Genomic DNA, 23344 nt, shown 5'->3' with positions numbered 1-23344 from the left:
AGAATAGCAAAAATAGCGGATGAGATGAACGGAAATGACCAAATTAAGGTTTTACACCTCGCGGAACTCATGAAGGAAACTCACGTTTCATTAATAAATAATTTAATTTTAGGATCTATAGTAATAGATACAATAATCAGCATAATGATTTCGGGGCGTCGTCGGAAGCCGAAAACGTGAGATCGTCGACAGGGCAACTCATCACTGGAATATCAAAAGTTCAGAATCGCATCTCTGCGCACCTGAATTCAAATCAAAAATACTTCGAAGTGTTATTTATTTTGTTTTTCAAAGGAAAAACACCGGAACTCTAAGGTTGTTATATTCTGCATTTCCGCACTCCCGTAAAAAAATATATAAAAACCTGATTAACTAGCATCATAACATACGATTATTGTCCTCAACAATCAAGTTAATAGTTACTATTATTTATTATATACATTTCTATGAAAATAGGGTTTTCCTTGTTAAACAATAACAATACATTTGTCAACATTTGCAAAACGCCATGGCGAGAGGAGTAACAAGTATATAGAACAGAAAATTTTCTTTTTTATCATGACCATGCTTACAAATCAGTCGGTTAAATTCTTAAAATAGAACATGGTTTCGCATGCGACAAAAAGTACTTACAATAAAATATTAACATAATCGATAGATATAATATGGAATGTAGATTAGCGGTCAAAGACATACCTGCCTCACTACACTTCCAGAACTGTCAGAAAAGCTGCCTTCGCCAGATCTTCTATTATATTTCTTCTGCTTGCTCACTCTCGACTGTTAACAAAAAAGACAACAAGCATTATAATAATTATTTACTGTAACCAAAATGAAATTGAATTTTTTGTATCAATGAACAGCATTTACTATTTATACTTTATTTTATAATCAATTATATTGGTTGACCAGATTGAAACAAGTAAAATGTTCAGGTACCATTTTAAAAAATTAGTGCTTATTTTTGTAAAAATTTGTCTAACCAAATAAATAAAAAAATAAAAAATACCACAGCTGGGTCTGTTAGTTTGATCATATCTTATCGCTCAATGAAAACTTATTTTATATCAATTTTAATAGACCAAGCTGTGACAGAGTTGAAGAAATTAAAAACCAAATTGTACATATAACAGACACGTTGAAGATGGCGAAAAGCTGAAACTCGTCCTCAGACTAATCCAGCGAGGATAGACACATCAAAATGATCAGTAGCGACTAAATTGAAGCATTTTCACCCCGTATACAGACTGAAAAATCTCACAAAATTGTAAATATGATTTGGCTGAGAACAATGATTTTTCATTAAAAAATAGATTTTTTTTTAACCCGCAGGCATGATTCAGAACACAAAACATTTCTAGAAAACCTGACTTTTTACACAAACCAACGTTTTTTCCCAAATTTTATTATACATTTTTTTATTAATTAAATTTATTTATTATATTATAATTTATTATATTAATAAAAAAATCAAAATATCAAAATAAAAATATTTATTCTTAAATTTGTAAAACAAAAATTTATTTTGACAATAATAAGCTCAATTTGTTTGCTAATATACATATTTGTTCATTAATCAATTAATTATACACATATTTATTTAGAAATCGTGAGATGCGGTTTGGTGTGATGTAGGTTTCAGAAAAACATTTTATTTATCGTGCCAACTTTTCGATCTTTATTGAAATCATTTTCAGGGCTCAAAGTGTTTGTCTTCTGTGTAATTATGCCATTCTTGCGGCATTCTCGACACGACACGCAAGAATGGCACAATTACACAGAAGACAAACACTTTGAGCCCTGAAGATGATCTCAATAAAGATCGAAACGTTGGCACGATAAAGAAAATGTTTTTCTGAAACCTACATCACACCAAACCGCACCTCACGATTTCTAAATAAATATCGATTAACGGCCACTAATCACCACACATAATTATACACAATTTTTTTCGAGTTGAAAAATTTGTGTCACAGGCCTGGATTCTAACACACGACTTTCGGTTAAATACGTTTCGGCTAAATAATTTTTCATTTAAAAAAAATTGTGTATAATTAATTAAGTAATTATATAATTGAGCTGATAAAAATAATTAAAAGTTAGTATTATTTGTTCATGTTTTCCACATAAAAATATTATTTTATTATCAAACGAGACTTTCTTGTATCCATTAATGCATTTCCATTAAAGCTTCTTCTTCCAATCAACAGAATTGTTTATAATTTTTTTTTAGTTAAAAAAACACTACTTTTTATAGGTCCATCACGTAAAATATGTCATAAAAGTATTATACTAGGAAGACAATTTGATTTATTTAATGATGCTTAATTCTTCCAAGTGGGTTGAATTGTTTATTCATATAAATAAAATGTGTAGGCTTGATTATTTATTGTCAACTGTTTGTAATAGGAATTAGTATAATCAGATCTGTACAAATATCATAGTGAACAATTAAAAAACTTAAAAATGACTGCTTTATAGATAATTTATTGAAAATTAATTATCTGTTTACCAGATCAGAATTATTCAAAGCCTAACTAATATGTCAATTTCCTGACTTAATTTTTTTTCTATTTCTCTTTTAATCACATATGTTTTCCTTCTAATTACCATTTTTTAATTATAGTTTTAAGAATTGGTCCAAATTTTTAACTTTTGGCTCCCTTGGGGAAAATGACTTATACAATTTTAGCCAAGGAATCGTAGTGAGAGCAGAGTTAACAATAACAAACAGTCTGCATTACAAAAGCACTTTGACCATAGATAACTGCGTGGAATGACACTTTTGACAGGAAAGCATCATGGCGGACGATGTAATCTCATCACCTGCCTTTTCGCTTTGTCCCTCCAGGTACGGAACTATTCAAAACGCATACTATTGTAAGTTCAAATCGTAAGCTTTACCTGCACATGCTCTTTGCTCTCCACATTTAGTTTTTTTTTTACTCTCGCCCCATGTGACCACCCTATAATAACTTATGCCAACTCCTGGAGACAGGTGGGTTTCGTTCGGGTACCTGAACCCACAAAGCCACCCCTACCGAGGGGTTATGACGGTTTTCTTAATACTTTAATGACTATCCAATAATTTGGACTTTTTGTGATTCGGAACAATTTCCTCGGGGGCGATAAACGTCGTTTATACACACGCTAACTTCTGTGCTGCGGCAAGAACGGTGGCACTAATTATCCTTTTTAAAGTAGAGCTTTTGTTGTACCAAAATTAAACTGCTATTTCCTAGGACTTTTCCATTCTAGACAATTAGGAACATCCTCAAACTAGTTCCACATGGAGTTTCAAAGTTTTTTCTGCACATAAGCTTAATTAGGTGTTTATAAGAATAGAAGCTACAAGAAACTAGAAGAAAACGTGATTCTTGACAGTAAAGGTCTAACGTACAATTACCCTAATAAGAAAATTTATTAAAATGATGATAATATCGGACGTTCCATAAAAACTAAACTCTTATTTCTTCGGGCTTTTCCGTTTTAGAAAATGAGAAACATCTTTAAATTAGTAATGCGAAATTTCAATGTTTTTGCTGCACCGTGATATCAGAATATAAACTCAAGAAATATAAAAAATAATTATAAATAAATATTTATTTAGAAATCGTGAGATGCGGTCTGGTGTGATGTAGGCTTCAGAAAAACATTTTCTTTATCGTGCCAACGTTTCGATCTTTATCGAGATCATCTTCAAAGCCTGGGATTTACAAACATTGTTTACATATAACAATTACATTTTGGGTGTGGAAAAGTGAATTTATGCAATGAAAAATATATTTTTTATATATTCAATCAAAGTATTTCTACTCACTCAAAGTGTTTGTCTTCTGTGTAATTGTGCCATTCTTGCGAATAATATAAATAAAATACATAAATATAAAAAATAAATTATTATCTGTTCCATTCATTCATTATTCATCAATAAAAAATAATTGTTTAAAAATTTATAAGCAAACTAGTCTAATTCTCTTTGAAAGTCCAAAGAAATCCAAAGAAAAACTAAATTTAAATTGACAAGACAATATAATTGCTTAGAAAGATAGTTTCTTCAAATTGCTAATTTAATCGCAATTGTGAGTCAATTTAAAGGACCAAAATATGCCCCCTTTGAATTAAAGATAAATTATTTCGAAATTTGAGAATTAAACCTTGTGTAAAGGGTAGAATGCCTTTCAGCTTCCAGCTAATGCCAGACCCGATCGAAAGCCAGTTCCATACCGAGAAAGGTCCACGAACAAGCACTTCATCAACTTGAGAAAAATTCAATGAGTATATCAATTCAATAGTTGAAAACGATAGTTCTACTTACAACCTGTTTTTGGATGTTATGCCAGTTTAACATCCAGATATCCGGATATCTGCCAAAAATATTTTGTTATTATATATTACAAGAGGGCACTGTTGTATAATAGAATGGCGTCTATGGAAAATTAGAAATAGCCTTGAACTAGTATATTATTAGATTTATTATATATACAATCTAGATGAACAAAGCATATCCAGTCATAATTGTGCGTCAATTTAATCTTTACAAAAATCCCCATGTGAATAAAAGCTAAATATTTTCGGGTTGCTGCTCTTTATTATACGTGGCCCCCCCCCGTTGGTTTTATGTTTCATATTTTCATAGACATTGGCCCTAGAGCAATAAAACGGAGATAAACTCTTTTGAAGGTGGGCCAGATATAAAGGGGAAAAAAGAAATAAATTAAACCGAGGTACGTTCATTAGCCTTGAGTTTCAGCTCTTAACCTTTCACTTTTAAAAAGAACACTTATATAATATAATATTAGTGCCTGTAGTAGTTTTCTAATTTAGACTGTGAGCTGGGATCGTCTGCTTATAGGGTGGACATGGAGCAATGTCAGTACGATGATCAAAGGAGATTTAGCACTGCATTGCAAACTTCATCAGCATGCACTAATTACACTTGTCAAGCCCTAAGTCAGAAACCTGTTTCCCAAGGAATCGAATAGTTTACATGAAGGTACGCAATGATAGTACAGAACACAATTAAAACTAAATCATTAAAAAAATGTGACACCAGTGAAAAAGAACATGGCAGAAAAATACTTCCTTCAGTATTGTTCTTAAAAAAATAATAGTAAATCTATCCAAACCAGCAATATACTCGTAATAATAATAGTAACCTACTACTTTTAAAACGATATTGTAATTTTTAAGATTATATTACCGAGCATTTAAACAATTTTTGACGTTTAAAATCATATTTTTATTAAGTTGAAATCTGTCCTTGTTTTGTTATTATAGCTTGTTATTCTCTCGACCAAACAATACAAGAAAATAAAATGAATATATTATTTAGATTTTTGTTATTTAAAAACTAACTGGTTTTTCTAGAATAAAGACTCTTTCTTTAAGTCTCTCTCTCTCTCTCTTCCTTTCTTTCTCTGTCTTTATCTGTCTGTATTATCAGTCTCTCTCTCTCTCTCTCTCTCTCTCTCATTCTCTCTCTCTTTCTCTCTCTCTCTCTCTCCCTCTCTTTCTATCTATCTATCTATCTATCTCTCTATCTATCTATCTATCTATCTAACTAGCTTTGGTGTGTGTGTGTGTATGTGCGAGTTACATTGCTATCATGAAAATAATAATATGAATGTGAATCAATAATTAAGTAAATCACACATAATTTACTTCCCTAAATTTTCACTGTTGAAGAATTTCAAGTGCAATTTGACTAAATAAAATCGACATAGTTTATATTTTTAATCCAAATTCGATATTCCGTTCGTTTTTCTTTACAATTTATTTTAGAACTTATTACTATTTAATTAACAGTAGACATAATCACATTCCAATCAAGTAAATCACCTGTGGGAAATCCCTCATTAAATTAATTTGGAATGGCCCTGATAATATTCATGTTTACCAGTGACATTTTCCCTTTACTGCACTATCATTACTATTAGGAAATATCCGAAGAGTCGAGATAATTAACGCTTATTTGTTAAAGTAGGTAAGTTTTTAACTCCGATGATTCTAGGTTCGCTGTTTGGTCGTTTTTGATCACAATGTAAGTCATCATAGCCAATCAGTAAGGAGTGTTTAGGGTTCATAGGGTTGTAACTAGGGTGAGGAAAAAAGAACAAGCCCACAGCCAATGCCATGGAAAATAGGCCGGCAATATGTTATTAAAAGAACTGCAGGTTCATCATCCAGCAGGCCATAAATAAATCTCATAGTAGTTTTTAGTGAAACTTCAGTATTAAAATCATAAGAATAGTTTAGTTGGTCAGGTTATAAGCATGATGAGGAAACACAGAAAATCCATCACTGAAGATGATCAAATGCTGAAACGAGTCCGACACACCGACCGTTACTGACGACCGAAGTACAGGAATAAATCGATGTTTGTATTCATTCTTAATCTTATATGATGATCACACTATCAGCAATAATGCTTCATATGATTTTAATTGATAGACTAGTACTGACCTTTACTTATTTATCTCTTCTTTAAATTTCTTAAATTTTGTGTGTTGTTCTGAGACATGTTTCGCCACAGCGATATCTTCATTTGTTGGTCAGGTTATAAGAAAGTCGAGGCAGGACAACAAATCCATCTCTGAAAATACCGAATGTCGAAACGCGCAACACACAACGAACTATCACTAACGAACAAACTCATATTTTATTGTATGATTGGTACTTAACATTAAAGATTCATTTGATTTTTCTTACCCGGATTTTTAAAATATGTAAACTTACAAAATTAGAAATAACTGCAGAAAATACTGTAGTTCCTGTAGGTTTTTCGTTTCTGATCATTCTGGTACGTTTGACCGTCGAAATTACCGAAAGTATCTGGGAAAAATTCAGCGGTCTAAAAAGGGCACCCTATTATATATTATTGTTATATGTTATGTTATATATTACGCTTTCCCACTCACTCTCACTCTCTCTCTCTCTCTCTCTCTCTCTATATATATATATATATATATATATATATAGGCATCTTCCTCTTTCTCTCACTTTCTCTCTCTCTCACCCTCTCTCTTTCTTCCTTTCATTCTCTGCCTTTTTCTGTCTGTATTATCAGTCTGTTNGTTTCTGATCATTCTGGTACGTTTGACCGTCGAAATTACCGAAAGTATCTGGGAAAAATTCAGCGGTCTAAAAAGGGCACCCTATTATATATTATTGTTATGTCTTTCTTTCGTTGTTTAGCTCGCTCGCTCTCTCTCTCTCTCTCTCTCTCTCTCTCTTTCTTTCTTTAAGTTTCTCTCTCTTTCTTTCTTTAGGCATCTTCCTCTTTCTCTCACTTTCTCTCTCTCTCACCCTCTCTCTTTCTTCCTTTCATTCTCTGCCTTTTTCTGTCTGTATTATCAGTCTGTTTGTCTCCCGCTCTCTCTTTTCCTTTCTTTTTTATTTCCCTTTCTCCCCTCTCTCACTCACTCCCTCTCTCTCTCTCTCTCTCTTTCTCTCTCTTTCTTTCTTTAGGCATCTTTCTCATTCTCTCACTTTCTCTCTCTCCCTCTCTCTTTCTTCCTTTCATTCTCTGCCTTTTTCTGTCTGTATTATCAGTCTGTTTGTCTACCTCTCTCTCTTTTCCTTTTTTTTTATTTCCCTTTCTCCTCTTTCTCTCTCTCACTCACTCTCTCTTTTTCTTTCTTTAGGTTTTTCTCTTTTTTTCTTTACGTTTCTCTCTCTCTCTCTTCCTCTCTCTGTCTCTCTCTCACACTCTCTCTCGCTCTTTCTCTCTCACTCTCTCTCTCTCTCTTTCTTCCATTCTTTCTCTGTCTTTATCTGTCTGTATTATCAGCCTGTTTCTCTCTCTCTCTCTCTCTCTCTCTCTCTCTCTCTCTCGCTCTTACTTTTTTTTATCCCTTTCTTCTCTCTCTCTCTCTCTCTTTCTCTCTCTCTCTCTGGGATGTGTGAGTTGCATTGCTATCATGAATAATGATAAAACACAATTTACTTCTAAAATATTTTTTTAAAATTATAAATCACAATTAAAGTGTTCTTACATGTTACATATATTCACTATTTTTGTTGTATGACGAATAATTGATATTTAAACTACTCCATGCCTTTACTAGATCATTTGTCAATCGTGACCTTGTCTCACATAGGCGAGAAACCACAATTTAAAAAATATATATTTTTATTGTTTAGGTCGACAGCTAATTTCACACATCCATTGAATTAGACGAGATTACTTCAGAAAGCACGATGAATTTATAGCTAGATCTAGTGCTTATTTATTGTATTTACAGATATGAATTGGAGGAATCGAATCTGGAGTGCGTGGCAGGACAATAAGGCTAATGCTTGTGCTTGGGACAGTAGGGGCTGAACCATTAGTATTTGGAAGCGATAAGATAGAGCTGATGGATACTGCTTGCAGGCAAGACTGACGTCCCCCTGATAACACCCTTGATCCCATTACCTCACCCCACGGTATGAGAATTTCCTCATTTTCACAACGACTGCCAGCTTGAAACAGGGCGAAAAGGTGGACTTTTTAACCTGACGTTTGGACCGTTGGATAGCCAATCTTTATTCTCAAACAAGATTTAGGCTCACCGGAGGACAAGCTGATAATAAACAATTTTCCTGAGGAAATGAACGTTCAAGTATTGAAGGGTTTGGCTTAAGATCAAGATTGGAACAGATGAGAAAAAATTAAAGACAATAAGTTTAAAGACATGAACAATAAATTATTTTAGAATTCAGTTCAAAACACGTGTAAATTAAAAACAAAGTCTCACGAATGTGAGTTAAAAAAAATTGTGATATTTATTTCCTGTAAATGCAATAGTTTGTAAAACCGTATCTTGTGAAATATCCTCGTGTATCCAAGATGATGGTGCTGTAGTTTGGTCCTATTCCTTATAAACCTCAAGGATTTCCAAAACTTGCAATTCTCATGTTGTATCGTAGCGGATAGGTGAATTTTTGTCGGTTCGGTAAAGTTGGTTTGACGTTTTGAATTGTCTAAATTTGTCGTAAACACTCGAACTACAAATTTCAAATAGTTTCACTACACAAATTAATTACATGAATAACTTCCAGAAGTTCAACATAGGGTTTCACGTGGAATAGTATTTGAATTTTATTGTTACATCAGATATATGAAATTACTGAAAGTACTAAACTTATTACTTAAGATGGCAAAATGGCGAATCGCGACTGTCAAGCCAAAACAGTGCTGATATAAAGACAATTACGTTTAAATTAATTAAATTAATATAATCATTGCAAAAGCTCCTTGGATAAATAGTTTATTATTTTCTATCGGCATATCACCGTGGTTCGTCAGCGTTAGAAGCAGGGTGAGCAAGACAAACCTGTTAATGAACATGCCAAAATGTGCCTTTCAGAACGAAACAGTGAAATCATGCCGACAAGGTGATTGATTGGATATGACCACAGATTTATCATTTGCTAATTGAAAGTTGATCATGTATTTTCATAAAATTAACGTGAATTACTTCGCACAAGAAAGTATGCCGTTTAGTTTATTATGGAATTTCTTCTAGAGTAGGTGTGTGCGTGTATGTTTGGTTTGTTGGGACCGTTTCGGTATACCGCTTTTTTTCAGGGTTGATCTGGGTTATAAGCAGGGTGAGCCAAGAAACCAACCACACGCAATTACAACCCCTCACTGCTAACTTTATTGTAAAAATTAATTCCATTGTTTAATATAAAAAAAGCTGAAGTCACCATTTCAGTGGTTGGTCAGGGGTATAAGCTGGGTGAGCCAAGAAACCAACCCACTGCTAAAGAGGGCGAAATGCACTTTGCTCTTTGAAAATCGACGTAATATTCACGCCATTAACAATTACGGACTGTAAGCTGCGTGAATCATGCTGTAACGCGTAAAGATATACAGACAAGAACAATTGACCATAGGTTTATCATTTGTTTATTGCAAATTGATAGTGTATTTTCATAAAATTAATATTGTAATTACAATTGACAAAGATCGTCCCTAATTGACCTAACGGTTGTTCATCGTAAAAACGGTTTTCCTCGTTTAATACAAGAAAGGTCTCAACACTATTTCCAGTGGTTGATTATGGTTGTAAACATGGAAAGGAAGATATCACACCTCACAGCGAGAATGAGCAGAACGCATTTAAAACCCCTTACTGCTAAGTTCATTAAAAAACATTAAAAATTAATTCCATTGTTAAATATAAAAAAGGCTGAAGTAACCACCTCAGTGGTTAGTCAGGGTTATAAGCTGGGAGAGTCAGGACAGCCAGCCCACCAGCTTGAACAGCCAGACCAAATTGACAAACCCTCAATGGTAGGTAACATAGTTTAAAAAGGTTTGCCATGTTTAATACAATAAGGTCCCGGCACGATTTTCAGTGGTTGATTAGGGATATAAGCTGGGAAAGGCAAGACAGCAAACCTCCCAGCGAAAATAGGCAAAACAATTGAAAAATCCCTCATAAGTAAATTCGTCGTAAAAATTATTTCCATTGTTTACTTTATACTAAAAAGGTTCAGTGCTTGCTCAAGGATATAAGCTAAGTGAGGCAAGGTAAAACAACTCCCGGTGAGATTAGGCATTGAAAACCCTCTCAAGAGTAAATTCATCGAAAAATCATTTCCATTGGTTAATATTTAAAAAATGCTCAAGTCACCATATTCTATGCTTGCTCAAGGTTATAAGATAGGTGAGGCAAGGCAACAAACTCGCCGGTGTGAATACCAGGTTGAAAACCCCCTCATTGGTAATTCGTCGTCAAAATTATTTCCAAGGTTTATTATAAAAAAAGACTCAAGTCGCCACTTACAGTGCTTGGTCAGTGACATAAGCTGTGTGAGGCAACAAACTCATCAGTACGGATAGACAGACTAGAACGATCGGAAACTACCAAACCTTCGGCTTTAGTTTATTATTTGTTATTCAGTGTATGTGAAAAAACCTCATTAATAACATCGCTGTAAAAACGGTTTATCATAATACAAAACAGGGTCAAGTCACCATGTTCAGTGTTTGGTCAGGGTTATAAGCAGTGTGAAACAAGATAACAATTACTCCACAGAAGGAAGAAAACAATCCAGCACAAGTGAAAAACTCATTGTAACTTTATTGGCAAAATCCCTCGTTCAGTATATAAAAAACTATATACGGAAGTTTGTGAGTATTTTAAAACAGTCTAGACAAGTTAATTATTATAAGACTATTATTTTAATTTAATTTTTTCCCAATTTTCACCTGTATTTTATTAATATCTTTTGGTATTTTGATATTTTATCTGCATATATTTGTTTTAAATTTGCAAGAGTATAAATGAAAAGGTATATTAATATCATAAAATCAAAAAACTTTTTTTGGAGGCGTTTCTTGTATCTAAATTACATCAAATGAAAATAGTTGTCTACAATAGAGTATAGTGTTGGATAGATGTTGCAAAGGTATTTTATAAGTCGATACTGTTGGCTGTTCCATGGTCCAGGTAACATACGCTAGGGTGTGAGTAATAAAATTTTACGGCGCGCCGTGTATTCATGATGAGTAGAGAGCCGGCGATAATTTTAGACTGGATTTTTTTTCCCATTCGTTTCCCTTCTGGAATGTTTAAGACCGCCGAATGTTGTTAAAAGCTGGTCTTGGCTCTTTTGATTGTACTCTTTCCAGGCGAATCACTGATTTCGTGAGTACGAAAGATTTCGTATCGTTTCTGTAAATGTTTCGTTTTCCATTTTAACGAGGCAATGGGCTTTATAGACATAACAACGGAGAATAAATCTGTTAGTTGATCAAATTATTTTTACAAGTTTTTATTATATTTTTTTACAAAACCAAAATTTTTGATTATGCTTTTATTGTTACACAAGACAATTATGCCTCAACCTTTTACAGTCATTGACGATTATATCATGCTATTGTTATCACATAATTGGCCTTCTCATAACTGTACTCTATGTGTATTTATTACAACCTTTCGCCGAATTGTTGTTGAAAGAATTGTGAAATTTCTTTTTGAGGTCTGGGCTTAATTAACCTGCAATTTGGTCGTTGGCTGTCGGCTGGATCGGCTATTCTCACCATCTTCAGTAGTGGATTTGTCTCATATTTCAATAGGTAGAATAAGGTCCGTCATAAGGTCTTTTGAGCTAACTATCATTGGTTAGTAAATAAATTTTTATAAAGAAGTTTGGATATGGAGTGTTTCACTTCGAATGAACAAATAATAAACAAAACTAATAATCTTATCGTTTCAGTGCATTCGGCTCTGCTTCAACTTGATAGCGAATGTCTAGCGTCACCCTGCTTCTAACCCTAACAAGCTTCTGAAGATAACTAAAACCAAGATCAAAGTAGAAGTTCACATCTCGTAGACATAAAAACAATCCTACAATGAACTTAACTTCACTAATTTCGTGGTCCGCTTGACCAATTAGTATATTGAAAAATGGCAAAAAGGAGGGAAAACTCAAAAGGTCGGGTTGAGATAGGAAGTTGGTGTCCGAGTGGATCGAGGTCACGATAGCTCAAGTGGTAGAGCAGCGGCGTATCTAGCCGAAGATCGTGGGTTCGAATCCCGCTCGTGCCATTGATTTTTTTATCTCAACTAAAAACCTTAATTAATTGTAATAAACTTAACATTGTGCTTTAACGATTTTAATTTTATGCATTTATTCTCACACAGTCAATGATCTGAAATTAATAAAACATGGAAGCAACCGAAATAAAATACAATTTTTGATCAAAAAGTCTCTAATTTCTTCTTTTGGATGAGTTATATTGCAAACAAGACAACACTGATAAATATAGTCATAAATTACCATTTAGGAACGTTTTATTAAAAAAGGGAAATCATTTTTACGACTAATTCAACATTGTAATAGATTTGAACAACAATAACCTAAAGATTGGTCGATAGGGTTAGGTTAGGTCATCATTATTGTATGTCTTTTTACGCTAGTAGGTTTGTTGCCACTCCCTTCTTATGCCCCTACCACACCTCGAAATGTGATTTAAGACATCTTTCATATTAAAATAGAAAAATTAATTTAGCGACGAAATTATTAAATGCCTGCAATATAAATCAAATAGAAACAGATTTGATTTGAAAGTTTATTGCCTCAGACTGCTTATAACCATGCACAACCCCTATAGGTTACTTAATTTTCACGAAGTTGCCAGTGCGTTATTTTAACCTCTACTGGATACCAAATAGTAAACTGAACGTTATGAACTTGATCGTTTCATACACGCCTAACCTTGCTTATGAGTTTATTGCCACGCCTTACTTATTTCCCCTGCGCAACCACAAATGGTGATTAAAGATTTTTTAAACAAAGAAAAAGAATTTATCGATGAATTATGAATGCGAAATGTTTCGGGTGTCTTACAGTCCACAACCGCGACATTACAAAGTGGTCTGTGCTTTTCTTCACCCTGCCTATAACCTTGACCACTCTGAAGATGCTTGCAAGATAAATGGTCAAATAGAATCAGATAAGGTGATTCACGATACGTTTCTATACATTAAACAAGATAAAACATTTTAGCGACGAAATTACCAACAATGAGTCGTTTTTCATTTGTACTGAATGGTAAATAAACTGCTGGACGAAGCAAATATTACTTCAAGATATTTCGATTGGTAGATTGACGTCCGGCGTATAGGTCGTTTGAACCCCCATCAGTTAGTCCGGGATATTACCACACTTTGGTCAAATTCACCTTTTTTTGTCAAATGCGTACAGTTCAGATCAAAGATTGAATCATTCTCTGTAATTATGAAACTAGCTCAAACTAACTCATTTTTCATTTGAAACATCATAGCCTTCGAATCCACGACATCCTTATGTTTCATAATTTTTAATTTTAATTTCTTTCAATTAATTAAGGTTTTTAGTTGAGATAAGAAAGTCAATGTCACCAGCGGGATTCGAACTCACGATCTTCGGCTAGATACGCCGCTGCTCTACCACTTGAGCTATCGTGACCTCGATCCACTCGGACATTAACTTCCCATCTCAACCCCACCTTTTGAATTTTCCCTCCTTTTTGCCATTTTTCAAATGTCGTGTAATCTATTTCATTCTCGGCGATAAATGAAATGGTCACGGAGAGCTTTTGTGATAAAAAAGAAAAGGCCCCACCTTTTAAAAAATGGCAAAAAGGAGGGAAAATTCAAAAGGTGGGGTTGAGATGGGAAGTTAGTGTCCGAGTGTATCGAGGTCACCATAGCACAAGTGGTAGAGCAGCGGCGTATCTAGCCGAATAAAGTGGGTTCGAATCCCGCTCGTCACACTGACTTTTTTATCTCAACTAAAAACCATAATTAATTGAAAGATATTAATTGGTCAAGCAGACCACGAAAACAAGTGAATTTAATAAGTTAAAATGAAGTATACCTTCACTAAAGCACTCCCTACTCAGCCTAAACCTGGTTAGATCAGCGGAGTATTGAGCGGAAGGTCGTGGGTTCGAATCCCGCTCGTGACACTAACTTTTTCATATCAACCATAACCTTACGTAAAAAGATTAATTAATAACAAATAATTTTGTCGTTTCCCGGCATTCTGCTCTGCTTCACCTTGATGGCGAATGCCTCACCCTGCATATAACTCTAACCATTTGAATGGTGACGAAACATTTCAGCCTTAATATATTAAACAGCAGAAACAATTTATATGACGAAGTAATTAATATGGATTTTTTCACCTAAACAGACTAACAAACATTCAGAACAATATTAAACAGAATAATAATTATACATTGAAATATTATATAGTACAATAAGCTATACGTGTAGGTCGAACATTTCAGAACATGCTGATCTGTCTATTGGTAGTTTTTTTTCCCTCGCCCATGTTATACCCTTGAGGGGTAAGTTAGGGAAAAACGTCTGACTGACCAAAAACACCATCCTTAAGAAAAATCCTACAAGTCATACGATGGACTTCGAAAAACAAGTTAGGGCGATCGTCATTTACATTAAATGATTTAAAATATCGAATCTAACACTAAAATTCAAATTCTGTTTGACAAAATCATTGAAAATAAGTCTTTACTATAATATTTCTTTAACAAGATTGATTTTTATCATTGCTTATTCATAATTAGAAATTCCGTCCAGCGACTAATTAAGATTCAATGAAGAAGCCGTGCTCACGCAAGTCCACGTGTGGCCGGGTCAATGTAAGCCGGTTTATATCGACATACACACGTAGTCGATTATCCGTGAAGGAAAGTTAATTTTTCGTATTGCCTTTCTGTTTAGGGCCTTGTTGTTTTAGCACGAATCAGGAAACTGACTGTTTCAAATTTTGCCGGGTGCTTTCCTTGCCTCTTTACATTAATTTATCAAGTTTGATTGAATTAGCAAAGGTAATTCCAACTTAAATTGGACCGTATTAGACTGCCAGTCAATACACAAATAGATTTACCTAAATTAAATCATAGGGTTTATAGCATATCAGAAGAAAAAAATAAAATTCCCCGGTACGGCAATTAAAGTTTTTAAAAGGAAAAATAAAAGAGTATAGAAGACCTGTTATTAAAAATAATACCAAAAACGTTCCTCAGGTGGTGACACTGGGGAAAATTACGATTAGTTATGCTCACCTGCCGTCATGCGGTTTATTTATTTTCTGCAAACCGGACTAACTGACGCATTTTTCTAATCAACCGCTGTGGAATTACGCTGACGTAAATATTACACATTGGATTTTACAAGTCTTGTAAATATTTTCAAGTAAAGAAAGTCTACGATTCGTAAATAAGGTCAAATTAAAAAAAGTAAACAATACTGCATAATAAACAGTACCACAGACGCAAATCGTTCTCAACTTTTACAAATCATAAGAACAATTTATTTTTGGCTTGACTATACAAATTCATTTAAGTTGAAAAAATAAAAATTTATGCTCATTATTTAAAAGATGAACAATCAGCAAATGTTAATTGTGATTTCACCTTCTGTATATATATATTGGTCATTTTGTATTAACCTGGTCCGCCGATCTTCGCTCTTCATTGCACAAGAAACGATCAAACTATAGTTTCATCAACTACCCTAACAGGAAATCTCACAAATACAAAATTTTTAATTGCCATTCAACACTACTAGACGTATATAATGTGAGTTTGGTCAGGGGTATAAGCAAGGACAAGACAACAAACTAATTATTAAAGGGGAAGAATTTGGATCGGAAACGACGAACTTACAGGTCATCACTCCGTAGAAACTTCACAATCTGAACTTGTATTTGCATATCACTTTTAACCAAAAAGAAATCGAGAATCTCATTTGTTCATTTATGAGGTGAAAAGAAAGTTCTTGGTCAGATTAAAAGTTGATTCACGAGTCGTTCACTGAAGATTCTTTGAGTTTATGTCACCAACATTGGTTCAAAATTCTCAAAGTTTTTCTTTTCAAATCTCATTCCCAGGAGCTGAAAAATGAACCTATCAACTTGATATTTCCTTGGTATTGTATTTTCATTGGTAGTGTTACACGTATTCATTGTCAATCATGTTGGATCTGATGATCAATAGTCGACCCTTCCACTCTACAGGCATTTGGGTGACACGCTCGATTTATGTTGATTCTGGCACACAAAAATGTATGTTTAATCACTTAGAGATACATTTCTATTTAAAAGGATGCCTACATTGTTTTAAGGTTTGCTGTTTTAAGGTATCAATGCATAGATTTGATCCCAATTATAAAAGTTTTCAATAATTATATCGTTTTGGCCATTGTAACGGTTACTCAAAGAAATATTAAAAGAAAAATGTTAATATAAAATTATTTTTTATTTTATTATAGTTTAATGACAGAGACACACATATATATTCTTTCTTATTAAATTGGATGCAGATATTGCTAGAGTATAACATCAGTACGCCAATTGATTCATGACTGTAATTTTGTAAAGTTGAAACCTTTAAAAGTTTTCGAGAAATTATAAGTTTCTGCTCAAAATACTTCAACCGTTCAATGAGATTAAAAATTAATTAAGGTTTTTAGTTGAGATAAAAAAGTCAATGGCACGAGCGGGATTCGAACCCACGATCTTCGGCTTGAAAAATGGCAAAAAGGAGGGAAAATTCAAAAGGTGAGGTTGAGATGGGAAGTTGGTGTCCGAGTGGATCGAGGTCACGGTAGCTCAAGTGGTAGAGCAGCGGCGTATCAAGCCGAAGATCGTGGGTTCGAATCCCGCTCGTGCCATTGACTTTTTTATCTCAACTAAAAACCTTAATTAATTGTAGTATATTAATTGGTCAAGCGGACCACGAAATTAGTGCATTTGAGATTAAAAATATTGATTACTGACTAACCTTTTTTTAAAATAAAAATCTGTTAACTAATCTAAATGTTACTTAATTAAGTGGCAAAAGAACTCATCGCAAAAGATAAGCTAAGTAACAAGCTCATCACCTAAAAACCAAAAACATTTTTGAATATTGCTGATGCTAAGACAGCCATATCGATTCATTCACCCAAAGAAATTTTGACTACAACTGATTGCTATAATCCCCTTAGTATTGCAGCATTGAAGATGGCGAGAAGACGAAACTGGCCTTAAAAACCAAAATGCTAAGAAACCATTATACATATAAATATGAAATTAGGAATGTTTCTATTTCAAAGCAAAATGTAAATATTTCCTAGCATAATTTTGTGAAGGTTAGTCGAGCAAGAAGCACATAAATATATTACTTGTCTAATATTTTAATAAAATTTCACTTGGTATACTTCAACGGTGCTTTCTAAGAAATGTCAAAATATCCCGTTTTCGGGAGTGATAAACTTAATTTTGATTTAAATCGAAACGTTTTCAATTGTCAGACACAAAGAGATTTTTCTTTGTTCTTTTTAAGATTAACTAGATCAAAGTGGTTTATATTGCTCCATTAATGAATGGAAATTGAAACAAACAGCGGCCAGTTTACAGTTTTGGGATTGGGAATTAATTGTTTCACTCTCTAACTACACTGACTTCCTTACCAATTTATAGACTTGAAATTTTCTAACGTCTAGGAAAGCATATAAGGAGCATAAGCATCTAGATCGAACCATTATATATATTATAATTAATTACAGAAATAAGTACTTTTAGTTTCCAGGCAACTTATACTAGTATAAATCAGAAAGAAATTGCGTGACGTATTCAACTTAAAAAAAATACCATGGATGTTTCTTTCATTTTTATTGGAAGGTGTAACGTACATTGAAAATTAATTGAATTATTAAGTAAATTATTTTTCTATTATATATCGTTAATTACACATGATTATAAAGGTGAACACACAGATCGGCGCAGGTGTTTTCATTAAAATTTGTCTCTCCGATAAATTGCATCATTTTAGCAATACCATATAATTTTGGCGGATTAGCTAATTCGGTATAGTGAAGGACAAAGGATGATTCCTTGCGTATGGATAGTAGATTGGTGAAACTTTGCCCCATCGAGGTTATACCCAAGAATTTTTGCAGTATGTCAATCATTGTACTAACTATTAACTATCAAAATTTGATCAGGGATTAAAGCAGGGTAAAGCTAGACAAGAAAAACCACCAATGGTCATGGTTAAGTGCCGAAACGCCCGACAATTGAAATTGTATAAAAAGGAATTCTTTTAAAATTAATAACGCACAAACTTACGGCTGAAAATAGCGAAATTCTGAAACGCGTCTGATTTACAAAAAATAGGCGGACCAGGATGACCAGAGGGGACTAAACTAAGAGATAATCACTTCATAAATCCAAACTGTGAAATAATAATAGTCTACTGAAAACAGCGAAATACAGTAACGCCACCAGACTAAACCAGCGAGGATAGGCGAATGATGAGGATCAGAAACGTTTTCATTCGGCAGACTTCAACTTTTAATATTACTGGTATAATAATAAGATTGTATTTTAGTAGATAAGGATTAAAAGCAGGGTGAGGCAAGTCAACCAAACTAATGAAGACAATGACATGCCGAAACGCGTCTGATAGCTCAACTCAGCGAGGATAGAAAGACCAAATTGACCGGTAACGACCAAATTACAGGTTCATCACCCGCAGACAAGATGAACAAATTTCTCATTATATTTTGTAGTTCAATCATTTCCGGTCAACGAGGTCTGCCTATCTTCCCGGTTTTAGCATTTCGCTCTCTTCCGTGGTCGGTCAGGATTGTAAGAACGGTGAGTTAAAGATACAAACCTCCGCAAAGTTGTGAGGTTGCCTTACAGACTAGAATAAACGGAAACTACCAAACTACTAGTTTAGTTTATTAGTTGATAGACTATACAACTGAAAAACACCGTTTTGTTAACTTCATCTTAATAATGTAGGACCTTGTGAAATTAAAAAAGTTTTAAGTCACCATCTTCAGTGGTCGGTGAGAACTTAAAAAAAAGAAATTTTATGAAAAAAGAAGAAGAAAAGACTAGAAAAAGAACTCTTAAGAAGAAATTTTGCAATTTTTGAAAAATTTGTTTCGCTCCAACTCGCTAATAGTCCTGATTGAACACTGAAGATGTCTGATGATATGAAACGACTTGTTTATAATCTGCCCCTTGAAAATTTGTCCAGCATTTGACTGCAAAAACTGCAGCCGTTTAATACATAAAAAGTCTTGAGTCGCCTTGGGTTTGGTTAAGGGATATAAGCAGGGCGAAGCATCAAACTCACCAACGTAAATGCATACCAAGTAAAATCTCCCCTTTGTCTTGAAACATATTTACCTTGTTTAATAACAAAAATGTTTCGTCATCTCTACATCTCCATATAAGAAATATTCGGTCAGACAAAAATGATAAAGACGAGTGAGATCGTAAAAGACCTAACTGCAGGTTATTGTTATTCAGTACAAGTCAGTGTAAACTAAAAAATACAACCATCTTTGTCGTAATGACTGCTCCCTTATTTAATATTAAATACTTAAATTTAAGTGTATGAATATTTTGAAGTTGTCCGTACAATTAGTGTTGTAACTAACGCAAAATAGAATCAAATGAGTAGAATATGAAGAATTTGTAATTTATTGTGAAATTAATTTGACATTATTGATGATAGCTGCTTCTTCCAAGCTTGTTCAGGGTCAAGGTACACAACAATCCTATCAAAGATGGCGTTTGTGCTAAATATTTTGTCAGATGTGACGTTAAAATACGTTTGTAAAGTGTGAAGAGGTTTGTTGGCAATGGAAAACCCCAAACCGCGTTAGTTGTCTTGCCTCGCCCTGCTTATACCCTTGACCGACCATTGACATAAGCTAAATGCAAGTTTTTCAGTCGAAGTGATCAACCGTCACCCTGACACTTCGTAAACTTTTCAAGATAACGTCGATGTCGGATATAAAATGTTGTTAGCCGTTCTTGCATGAACTAATGAAATGGTCTCAGCGGAACGAAATGACGTACAATTTGGCGGAATAAATGTCAGTCACTTGAGCGAGTTTTATTAAGCAATCGGATTAATTAGGAGGATCATAAAAATAAGACCAAATCTTACTTCCACTGTTGAACCAAGCAGCTTTGCCATTTGTCATAAATGCAATTTTCAAAAATAATACTTGCCAGTGTTAGTCTACTCATACAAGGCATATTTAGCAGTTAATGGGTACATTTGACCTCTAATTTTGCTACATGACTGGTTAACCCTTAAAAACTGGTTTCCTGGGACTTTTGGCACAAAGTGTCTCAATAATCAGAAAAACGTTAGTACTGACTATTGATTTATGTAGTGTTCCTTAATATGTCCAAATCTAGGGGTTAATTAATTTTTTAACATATACTTTTCACCTTGCAAAATATTCTCAATTAGAAAATTCTATGATCTCTAAATGGCACGACTACTGTCGAGAATAAGGTCCTCTAGAACACTTCCAGGTTTGTTTTCATTCACCTTTCCTTAGGATCTGTTAAATAAACAGTTTCTACTTCAATTTATCTTTTTTTATGGTTTTTTGTAATATTTCTGAATATATCCCACAATAACGTTGTTTTATGAGCAAAAGTTTGAGAATTCCCGGTTTTATACTTGTTTGACTTGTTAAAAGTCAACACAATAAAATCGTATATACTCTTTTATAGAAAATCTTTATCGGTTTTTGAAATTTTATTAAATACTATTTATAATTAACAAAAAAAATTGCCAGAGTCGTATAGTGTAATTTGGCTACTTGTTTTGTGCCAAAGCGACATTACTGTCCAACCTCTGTCAGTGTGTCGATAAAAATTTTCAGAAGGCGAATTTAAACTTCTCTTTTCAGGATTTGAAAGTAGTTTATTTCCAATATTGGCCTAAAATATGCTCCAGAAAAGCATATTTATCCTTAACTTCAATATCCGTGGGCATAACATATTTTTTACTGATTTTCCCGGTGTACCACTACACTTTTTGGATAGTTTATTACAGCTTATCAAAAATTGAGCCTTTGATAAATGTTTGGATACAAATATCACTTTAGATCCAGGGAGAAAAATTTGTAAACTCGATCCTTCTAGTCTTGCACAAAGGTCGTACAAACGTCTTATCTCTTTGTTTATTCTAAAAATAAAAATAAAACGACGTATGATTAATTATTGACTGAATGCCTTTTTCTTCACCACTGCTAGCAAACCGAATAAAACGACGATTTTTTACTTCTAAAAAAAATATATATATATATTTAAACTATATATATATAACTATATATATATATAGTTTAAACTGAAGTATTCGTCCCTCCTCATCCGTCATTCCCCAAAATCAGGTTCAAGTTTGTTGATGCTTTTGGAAAAGTCAAAAAATCTGAAAATGTTGCAAGGTATGGCGTTTCAAGTGTGCTTAATTAAAACAATTATCCTTGTAAACCGTGATAAAATTATTCATAAACTGTATCTAAGCTGGATTGGAACAATGTGATAACCATTGGTAAATTTATTCAATTTAAATTAGCCATTTGTTGGTTTGTTTTATGTTAGAATTGACGTGCGTACCCGCCCCACGCGACACGACAGTCATTTTTTTAACTGTAGTCCGTTCTGACTCATTTTCAATATGGATACTGTTCATGTCCATAGTTGTATGTCTATTCGGGCAGGGTCGGTTGCAGCTTAACCTCACGATGGATAAGGTCTCCGGAGCTGCTAAACCCAAGCAACAGGTCAAGCCTACCCGGAAGGCTTTATCGTTGTTACAAGTTCTCTATTACGACATAGTATACTGAACTGCGACATACAGTCCGTTGATGTATATTTCATAAGCACACTAGAGTTGAATTCGATATAGAATGCATTTATTTATTATTAAAGGGTGAAATGTATTTTACCTGGCTGGAGGACGGAAGGGATGGAACTGGATCGTCTTCTTGGACTACATCGGCTGCAAATTCTTGAATATGTTGGTCCCTAGTTGTCATGACAACTTTAGGCCATAGCGGCCGAATCAGTGGGTACGGTCAAGTCTGACTGGCAGCCAAGGTGGAAGCAACAGGCTTGTCTAGGGCCGCCGAACTCAGCCGAACTTCCACATGACCCCGTCACGTATGCCGTTCGCGACGGTCCCGATCGCAGTCCGGATATGCTGGAAATCGGGCTGATATGCGTCCGCGTTCCTCTGCGTATTTTGGGAATTTGGGCCGTGGGGGTGCGTGCGACAGGGATCTATAGACGGGGGATGCACTGCACGGAGCTTCAGGTGAACGTCGGGAGCGGTCGGCAATCCTCGGCCATGCCGCCCAACACCCGAATCATCGATCCGAGAAAATGGGTCAGAATACGGTCTACTATTGGGCCATTAACATGTTTATGGTGACCTTTGATCTTAGCACATGAAAGAAAATCTATATTAGCAAATTTATGATTGTTGCCGTTTTAATTAGCTCATTCTCATGTTGAAAATCCCCTTTGAAATAGCCTCTCCCGGCTCGCTGGAACTTACGGACCGATGACACTCCTTTCCGATCTATAATAAAACGCCTCACAGGCTAATCCTTTAAAATATAATCTTCTATAAATATATACCTACTAAATTTCTCAATTAATGACAGAAAATTTACTTCTTAAAATCATATTTCTATTATAACAAACACTTTTTGCTTTAATTTATCATTTCAGATAACTGGACTGTTATTAAATCAAGCATATGACAGTTTTCTTTGTAAAACTGGATTAGCAATACGAGATAAATCATATAGAGATATTTTGACAGTTGTTTGAATGAACGACAAAATTTTATATCGAAAACCAAAAATATCCGTGAACAGTACAACCTTTCACCTCAGTCTCGAAAGGATTTAGATAATCTATAATCCTAATAGATAATCTATATATACAAACCACGTTTGAAGGAAAACTTGCATTTATTTAAGCAAAATAATTTACCTTTAGAAAACATAGGGGGTTTGTT

The 23344-nt window shown here is 34.1% G+C and overlaps 1 protein-coding gene across 5 annotated transcripts in view; it reads right to left on the bottom strand.

Moving 5' to 3' along the window:
- LOC106666769 (voltage-dependent L-type calcium channel subunit beta-1) overlaps nucleotides 1–22683 on the bottom strand; it is a 218199-nt gene extending 195516 nt beyond the window's left edge. Inside the window, exons 1-2 of one of the 5 annotated variants that reach the window (XM_014394201.2) lie at nucleotides 22266–22683; nucleotides 697–780 (exon numbers count right to left, since the gene is read on the bottom strand). In XM_014394201.2, the coding sequence (XP_014249687.1) occupies nucleotides 697–780; nucleotides 22266–22355 (174 nt within the window). In that variant the 5' untranslated portion in view covers nucleotides 22356–22683. The remainder of the gene's footprint in view (nucleotides 1–696; nucleotides 781–22265) is intronic. The other 4 variants (XM_014394195.2, XM_014394193.2, XM_014394194.2 and 1 more) reach the window with 4 other exon arrangements.
- Between the last annotated feature and the right edge of the window lie 661 nt (nucleotides 22684–23344).

Source organism: Cimex lectularius, unplaced genomic scaffold, assembly GCF_000648675.2.
Source record: "Cimex lectularius strain Harlan isolate CLEC.00 unplaced genomic scaffold, Clec_2.1 scaffold223, whole genome shotgun sequence".
In the NCBI taxonomy this organism is placed as follows: domain Eukaryota; kingdom Metazoa; phylum Arthropoda; class Insecta; order Hemiptera; family Cimicidae; genus Cimex; species Cimex lectularius.
The sequence above is the reverse complement of the archived record's forward strand: the minus strand, read 5'-3'. Positions and strand labels throughout refer to the sequence as shown.